The sequence below is a fragment of the Macrobrachium nipponense genome, chromosome 19 (assembly GCF_015104395.2).
Source record: "Macrobrachium nipponense isolate FS-2020 chromosome 19, ASM1510439v2, whole genome shotgun sequence".
Taxonomy (NCBI): Eukaryota; Metazoa; Arthropoda; class Malacostraca; order Decapoda; family Palaemonidae; genus Macrobrachium; species Macrobrachium nipponense.
The window spans coordinates 27,966,627-27,976,034 of NC_061088.1; the positions used below are offsets into that span (position 1 = coordinate 27,966,627).

The following is a 9,408-nucleotide window of genomic DNA, read 5'->3' on the forward strand; positions in this document are numbered from 1 at the left end:
TTGGGCAACTGACCATGACTTTGCCAACAAGGTCATTGCCCTTAACTATTATCTTCACCTCTTGGGACAATTGTCCAGGAATTCCCTCAAATGGGTTGTAATTCCAAACTGCACTTGCCTTCAGGGTTGGAATCACCCTGTCCACCCCTGCAGTCAACTGACCACAAATTCACCACCAGAGCAGTCGCTCTTAACTGTTCTTGCCCTCAGGAGTTGAGTCACCCTTTCAACGTCTCAGGCACTTTTCCTAGATCCTGGAGCAACCCCCTTCTCTAAGACAGATGTTTGTCAGGATGACAACCCCATTATTGAAGTTGGGGTAACCACTGCAGAAATACGGAGGGTGGCCCAAACCCTCACACTTCAATACTGTCCTGGGGTGACAACGTAACTATATGACTATGGCGGAGGTGGATATGGTGGCTCCAAACATCCCCCATCACCCCAGTATAGGTGCTGACCTGAATGACAGCATTCCTGGTGAAGTCTGTGACTACCTATCTTTGGTAGTGGAGCCACCCTCTCCACCTCCATGGAAATTGTTTCAGTCTCAACCACCAGCTATTATATAACACTCATCCACAGACTTGACTCCTGAAGTTTCATACCGAGCCAGCCAATTGTTGAACAAAATTAAAGGTAAGAATTATTTTACTAATGATCATAAATAACTGCTGTCAACTGCATATTTTTCAAAGATGTCTCAGACAGCTAACAAGCTCCATAAAGAATTACAGATTCCAGCCCTGGACCCAGTCAGAAAATCTTACTCAAAGTTAACTGAAATTTCCCCTTGATGATGACCCTATAACTCCTGAATCAAAGTCTTTAGAGCCTCTTATCTTTGTGGGTTAAAAGTTTATATCTTCCCTCCTGTTTCTCCTCTAGGCTCCAGAATCAATTAAGATTAGGCATCGTTTAATTGTTTACATCAGCAGTATGTGTAGTAAGGATCTATTTCCATTTTTTTATTTTGTGACTCTCCATCATTAGAATTTATAATTTGATTAAGGCTTTTTTTTTAAATGAGGGAAGGGTGAGTTGGGAAAAACAGAAAAGACTGAAAAGCAAAAACCAGAAAAATACCACAAAAGATTACACTAAACAGAGCAAAGTTACATGTCTCTGCATAGCCATGACTATGTTAGCAGTGACTTGCTGATGTCATAATGATGATAATAGTTATGCACATTTACTAAAGAATGTAATTTAATTAGACCATTGAACCTCATTCCTGACTTTCACTGGGATATCTAAAGGGTTAATTTAAAAATGGGAAGTGAAAACTGAGCAAGGTTAAGTTGAAGAGTTTACTCTTATGAGATAAGCAAAAACTAAAATGCAGAAAGCAATGCAGCTAGGGCTAAGGGGCCAAGGAACAGTAAATGGTATCCCATCCTGAGGTATATTCACCAAGGACTAATACCTAAATCTCAGTGTAGACAAGCATACACTGCACCTTTGTGTTAAACTGAAATACAGAAATATGGAACATGCTTGATTATTCATGTCAGTTTGTCATCATATCAAGGGGATACAGCACTTGCCATGTGCTAAATCATTATAGATGTCAAACAAAGAAACAATGAGCCCCACCCTTAATCTCAAGTCATATTTATCAATTCGAATACAAATTGAATGGAACAGTGCCGCACTGAATGGTATTAATGACAAAAATACTACAATGAAGACGTGATGCACAAATAACCCATAAGTAATATACCCCAATTTACACAGCTTAAAGCACTTAGTATTATTTCCTTCTGCATCCCTCAAGACACAAACTGAAGTGAATTGTACAATAACCTTTTTACTTTTGCTCTCTTCCCACCTTGACGCCTTACTTTTTCCTACAATAATTTTAGCCCTGCAATTCTTTGGTCTTTTCTATTCCCTCTAAAGAATCTAACCAGATCACTCAAGACCATTCTTATGTTGTGTTGGGACAAGGGGTTGTTTGGATTATTCATTGTTGCCTGCCTCTTAATTGTTTAATTCCACTATGTAACTTCCTTAACTTTACTTTGTTCCTTTTTCAATTCTCTTTCAAGAACAAATTCTTTGGACAATCCCTTATGAGCATCCAACAACATGACTCACTAGTGTGGTTAAACAACTTTGTAATAGTAATCATTATTATTTAAATTTAAGAGGTGTGAGTTATTCATTTGAATTGACCACCCATTGGTCAAGAAGGGTCAATTCAAAGACAGGATAAAATTAGTTCACTGTGACATTTGTTGAAATAAATTCTACTTTATAAACTATTTCATAACAGGTGGTAATAAAGTACAGTGGTACCTTGACATACACGTTTGATTCATTGTGACTGAGCTCATAAATCAATTTGCTAGTAAATCAAATCGAGTTTTCCCATTAAAATGAATGGAAATACTATTAATCCATTCAGCTCCCCAAAAAACACCCCAATTTTATTTTTGTTGCTACTTGTTTTTAAATACAAAAAATGTACTTAATAACAAATAATGTATGAAAAATAATAATACATAATAAAAGTGAGTGTAAAGAAATAAAATGGTGTGTTCTTTACCTTGAAGATCACACAAAGACACCGGCGGAGGTGGAGCAGCGAGAGGAGAAGGCTAGTGTCTCAGTGGGTACAGAGGGTGGTGGTGGGATGCAGGAGTTTGGCTGAGGAGGTTTTTTCATGTTGTGCGCTACTGCTAATTTAACTTACTTGCTTCACACTTAATGCTTCAGTGCTAAACTTAACTTAAACACTACGTATGCTACACTTTATAGCTGAACTTCATTTCAACTTTAATATTTTTTTTTATTTTTAATCTTCTTCTAATTGACTTTTGCCTTTTTCTCCACTTTCGTTGCTTTCACGTGCAGGGCATTTCACTAAAAACCTACCCAAGGAGGTTTGTTTCTTTCTGTCTTCAAAATTTTACAAAAATGAGCAAGTGTTATTAAACTACTCCCATGCACGACATATTTGAATTTTTTCAGTGTTTCTTTTCAATAAAAGCTACAATTTTTTCCCACATTCCCAAGACTTCCTTAATCTCACTTACAGCAACCTCCTCCAAAACTTGCTGCTCCTCCTCCTCCAAACTCTGCAAAGCCTCCATACGCTGCTGATGTAGCTCCTTTAATTCTTCCATTGTCAGTTCCTCGTTGTGCTCCTAGATGAGGTATTGTCTTCTTCATCCATTTCCAGGTCCTTGGACTTTCCAAGGGACACAATATTCCTCACCATTAGCTCTTCAGGTTTGAATCCTTTGAAGTCCCATTCAGACCAACCGCAGGCCACAGCATCTTCCATGCAGAGTTTAAGGTCTTCCTTATAACACCCTGCCAGGCCACATCAATAATTTTGAGCAGGTCATAATATTATAGTGATCTTTTCAGAACTCTCGGAAGGTGAGGTTTGTGGCTTCTGTAACCTCAAAGCAGCGCTTGAACAGTTGCTTGGTGAAGAACTTTTTGAAATTTGAAATCACCTGCCGGTCATGGGCTGCAGGATAGGGGTGGTGTTGGGTGAAGGAAGACCTCAATAAACTTGAATTCTTCATGGATGTCATCTGTAAACATTACCTGTGGTGATGTAATTCCTGATGGTAGGAACAACGACCGCGTTTACATAATGGACAAAGATATCCCTGGTGACACATGCCTTTGAGCTTGACCTCAACATAATCTGCAGATTTTCTTTGGTTATTTTGTGGGACCTAAAGGCTCTGGGGTTTTCCAAATAACATACGAGTAGCGGCTTAACTTTGCAGTAACCACTCCCATCGTGCACAGTGCAAGGGTTAGCATATCCTTCATAGATTTATGGCCTGGCAAGCTCTTTTCCTCTGCTGCTATAAAGGTCCTCCTCGGCATCTTTTTCCAGAAGATCCCTGTCTCGTCACAGTAGGAAACTTGCTGGGTGATGCATCCTTCTGATTCTATCAGTTTGACAAAACTTTTAAGAAACTCCTCAGTTGCTTTCACATCGAAGCTTGCTGCCTCACCATGCCTGATGACAGAGTGAATGCCAGTCCTCTTTTTAAAATAATCAAACCAGCCCTGACTGGCTTTCAATGACTCTTCTGAAGCCTCATCTGTTGATGTTCCCGCCATCTTCTGCACCAAATCCGTGCAGATGTCTCGTGCTTTCTCACAGATGATACTCTCTGCCACATATCTCCTATGAGCTGCTTTACACTCAACTACACCAACAACTTCTCCATGGGCTCATGGGCAGAGGTCCAGAGCTTTTAAAATAATCTTGATGCCTTTGGCTGGCATTATAGCCTCTTATCAACTCATCCTGCTTCAAAATGGTACAGATCATAGTAGTAGTCCAGTCATACCGCCTCGCCAAGTCCATAACATGCATACCTTGATCATGTTTTTCTATGATTTCACACTTCTTATCCAAGTTAATTGGCCTTTTCTTCTCGGCACTGGTCGTAACACTTACTTCATTAGGACCTTGGTGAATACTATATTGCAAAATGTTATGAGATGCTTGCACGGAAACGTAACCATGTGAATTGAGTGAGATCACTCAGCTAGGCATCTCGGTGCTGGCAATGGCGGACACATTAGGAGATGACATCTTCCAGGCTCATAGCTCAAATCTCGGCTTGCCTCTTAAAACAAAAAATCGCTTGTATCTTGTATCCTGGAACTAACTCATACGTTAGTTCACTTGTAAGTCAAGGTTTGAATGTAATTATGTAAAGTTACTTTATAACTGCACAAAAATCAACAGACCTCTACTGTGATTTATACCACTGTATGAATGATCTCACTTGAAATGAATAATAAAATTACATATATACTGAACTCTTTAATGTAATCACAGTGGCACTACTGGCAAATAATCTGGCTAGACATCTGGCATAAAACATCAAAATAAAAAATATGAATCTAAATAAAAAATGAATAAAACTTATAATTCCACAACATAGAGGGGCACAACTTTAGGAATATCAAATTCTATTTAATTACTTTGTCTCACAGAATACAAGCTGCAAAACATTGAGCAATAAATTACAAATATAAAAATACACACATTCACAACAGAAGTATCTACTTAATCTTAATTGCAAATGATAACTAAAATATTAGCTGCAATTACTACATATTCTACAGTATCTAATAGCTCATGACTGAGCCTCAAATTGCACATTACAACAAATACATTGAGAAATATATCAAAATGTTACATTAGTCATGTTAATTTAAAAGAAACCTATATTCCAAATTGAAAAGCCTATACTTTCAAGAAAAATTACTCTAATACCTGTACAGTATGTGAAAACATGTAACATAGCAATATGCTATCAATATATACATCACTGCATAGTACATCCATGATAAATAGAAAGCATGTACTACCACCATAGTGATATCATGTAAATCTTTAAAAGCCTACTCCAGCATGAACTTTATACTGCCCTAAAATGGAAGACTGCAGTATCTGCCAAAATACAAAACTAAGAAAAATGTTACTGTAGTTTTCTCTTGCCTTACTACTGATTTTGCAGATACTGCAAATGGGACCACCTAAATACTCGTGGAAAGCATAGAAGAATAATTTTGAAACTGCAGTAACTTGTGTATTAGTTTCACAAGCCCAATAGGTGGCATAGCTCAATAACAAAATTTTTGCAGATACTACCATTGCAGTTTTCCATTTTAGAACAGTATAGTATATACAAATGATTGTTGACAAATTACTAAGCAAAAGAACCTCATCACCAGAAGGCCTGCAGTCACTGTAAATATCATGTACATTCTCAGCTTTTTTTAATACCCTTGCTAAGTTGAATACTACAACTAACAATATCATACAAATTCTTCTTCATCCTTCTTCAATTTCATGGGAGGTCCATGTTTTTGACAACTTACTTATTTCCACTAATTCTATACCAATTTTAACAAAACTTTATTTTTTTGTATTCTCACTTTTTACTGAATTGATTTCCGTCAAACAGGCTGTGGCTTCTTCTAAACCTTCTACATTTTTACTTTTTTTAGCTAAAAATAAACCTGTTTTACAATTTTTCTCTGCCTCTTGAACCATTCCCTGCTGAAGGTACACAGCTCCTAGATTTACATAAAATGAGCCTAAATCAGGGCTATCTGATTGCTTAGCAGCATCTATAGCCCGTTCTAAGTAAGAAATGGCTTCAGCATAGTTCTTTTGCAGAGAACAAACAGAACCGATGTCATTCAATAAGACTGCTGTTTGAGGATGTGCCAGGCCTTGCACACGCTCACTCATCTCATAAGCTTTTATAAAATGCTTCTTTGCCAGCTCATACTTCTGCAAATTAAGCAGAAACCTAGCATACCAATCCATACTCATTGCCCATAAGAGGGATGTATCTTCATCAACATTAGTTTCACCATATTTCTTAATTTTTGCTTCTTGAGTTCCTATACAAAAATGGAAGCCTTGTACAGCCTTCTCATAGTCCCCACGTGAAGCATAAACACTGGCCAGTTTCAGGCTTATCTCTACCACTGCATTATCATCCTCAGCCATTCCATCTGCAAAAATAATTCATTATAACAGACCGTAATGTTATGAATAGTATTTAACCCTAAACTACATTAGCTCAGTCATCCTTAAAACAATTTTAATGTTTTCTAAGCTATATGCAAACTTACATTCACCACCCAAAACTCTTATTACAGTTGTCATGACCTTTGTATGGGGAGAGGAGATACTGAGAAAAAAATGTAAGTAGAGAAAAGGAAGGATAAGAGTATGGGTAAAAGGGTTCATACAATTCCCTTCCAAGTTATCTAGCAAAAGCTGGCTCCCAAAAGAACAAGGTAGGCAAATATAGGATAAGCCACCAAATGATTATCATTACTGTATTTATTAAAAAGAAGTTTATCAGATTAATGAGTCTAATTTTTTAATGCTGACAGGGCTGGCCCAAAATGTTTTTCGAAATCAAAATGGAAAAATAATCAAATCCTTAAAAATCTTTTGATTTCTAAATTATGGTGTTCCTATAATTTGGTCACCTATCATGTTGCAATGAATAAATACATTTGTAAGGTGAAATAATATAAATTTTCATAATAAAATTTATTATTTGGATACTTACCTATTGTAAAATTTAGCTATATCTCCCTGCCGATTACGCAAGTCTGCATTCAAACAAAAAATCGAATGGCTGCCCGGATGAATGTCTTGTTTACCTGTTCTCCACCAGGTATGTTTCAAATATTTTAGCCCTTGTCAGAATTCTCCTTGACAGCCCATTAAGTTGTGGGGAGGTTGGGTGGGTCTACTTTGACAGTAGGTAAGTATCCAAACAATAAATTTCATTATGAAAATTTATATTATTTGAGATGAATCTTACCTACTGTTAAATTTAGCTGATTCCCACATTAAGAAGGGGATGATGGGTAGCGCAGCTAGACAAAATTCCGCACAGCCATTTAAGCTAAAGGTTACTTGTACAAAACCCAAAACATTCTCACCTGATCTGGAATCCTTAGTGGATTTTACTACCACCAGAAGTTGGATTCCATTCAGGCAGCAAAGCCCTCATACATATGCAGCAAAGAGCAGCCTTGCGGAGAAAACTGCTTCGATTCAGCCACCATGAAACGCAAGCGGTATGAGGGACCCCTGTGCCTGGGTCCAAAAGCCCTATCAAACGACAGTCCCTTAAAATAAATACCTTTATGATATAAAGGTAAGCTCCTATACAAAATTTGTACCTTCACGCTCCCCAAAGTATTAAAACCCATAATTTAAACAAAAGAGCCTAAAGAATTGCATTTTTTTTTAGTTTAGGAAAAGACTACCCACTACTAGTAGTGGATTAAGGGCTTTACTGTTTTCAAACACAATTCTGTATATTTAAGGTAGTGATCGGGTAAAAACCGAATTGTACTTCTACTATGTCACATCAATCCTATTCTGGAGCGATAAATTGACTTAACGCTAAATGAAGTTGCAACTGCTGCTCACATTATGAATGTTTACCTTCAATAAAGGTAGAAGATATGGAGCTAGTTCTCATGCACTAGCCTATCCAATATGTCACAGAGGACCTTGTGTTCCTTGACAAAGTTTCTAAAAATCACACTTTGCCTCTTCCAGGCTTAACCTTCACAAATACAAATTCTAGGTTTTCTAAAACGACAAAACAAAAGTTAACTTGGCCTTCAAGTTTAACCCTTGGCAAAGGCATTATAAGTTTCTAAAAATCACAACATAAAAGGTTAACTTTGCCTCTTCCAGGCTTAACCTTCACAAATACATTCTAGGTTTTCTAAAACCACAAAACAAAAAGTTAACTTTGCGTTCAAGCTTAACCATTGGCAAAGACAACTAGGTTTTCTAAAACCACAAAACAAAAGGTTGATTTTTGCCTCTTCCAGGCTTAACCTTTGACAACAACATCTATGTTTCTTAAAACCACAAAACCAAAGGTTAACTTTGCCTCTTCCAGCACTTACCTTTGACAAAGATGTTCAAGGTTTCTAAAAGGATGATAAAAATGTTCTAGGTTTAACCTTTAAATTTAAATGCCCCAACAGGATAGAGAAGTTTCCTCTTCTTCCCCACTAAGGGATTACATTGGAATTCTTACAGGGCACTGTAAAGCATAGCCTTAACATCACCCTCAGCTCTAAGGCAGAAAGCTAAAATAGCATTCCCTTTACACCAGCTTAAAGAAGGGTGCTGACAATAAATTTACTTATTAACCACTGTTAGTGCTAAATAAAGGGTTTTACAGTAAATTCAGATAAAGTTTAGACCCGCATCAAAACTCGAGAGAGAGACTGATATAAAGATGAAGTGGCTTCAATCTCAACACCTTACAGTACTGGTCCTCAGCAAGATATAAAAGTACTTGAAGCAATACTGAGGAAAGTACGTAAGGAATGATACTTTGGAAGTAGACAGTGAAAAGTCTTATCTCCTCTAAACAGAAAACATTGACGTCTACAAGGATCCAGGTGCTGAAAATTCCTCTAGAATGGCACCCTCAGTAATACACAGACCACTGCTTCTGACCCCAGGCCACGGCAGTTTTAAATTAAGGACAGATCCTATGATAACTTGAAAATCTTATTATTTAGAGAGGACATTCTAACATCTCCAAGCAGTTAAGGAGATGCCAAGTTAATGGAACTGTATGGCATTGTGTAGTAGAGTTGATTTCTTCTCAAGGGAAAAATAAGACATCTACCGAGAGCATTGGAAATTCTGATAATCATTTGCCCTGAGGCTACAAGGGCTCTACAGGAGACACTAAGCTATTCTTGAACTTGAAATTGCTCAATAGTATTTAGAGTAGATACGAGAGGTAGGCCTAAGAGTCTGAATTGGTGACAGGCATGGCAGATGTACGAACATGAGATGGAGAGGAATCCCGAACACTCGAGATCTAAGGAGAATCCCCAGAG

At 37.5% G+C, this 9,408-nt stretch overlaps 1 protein-coding gene across 1 annotated transcript in view; it reads right to left on the reverse strand.

The window, feature by feature from the left end:
• Positions 1 to 4,797: 4,797 nt before the first annotated feature.
• The window catches only part of LOC135211266 (tetratricopeptide repeat protein 19, mitochondrial-like), a 134,602-nt gene continuing 129,991 nt past the window's right edge, over positions 4,798 to 9,408 (reverse strand). Inside the window, exon 3 of the mRNA XM_064244574.1 lies at positions 4,798 to 6,519. Within this exon, the coding sequence (XP_064100644.1) occupies positions 5,912 to 6,519 (608 nt within the window). The 3' untranslated portion in view covers positions 4,798 to 5,911. The remainder of the gene's footprint in view (positions 6,520 to 9,408) is intronic.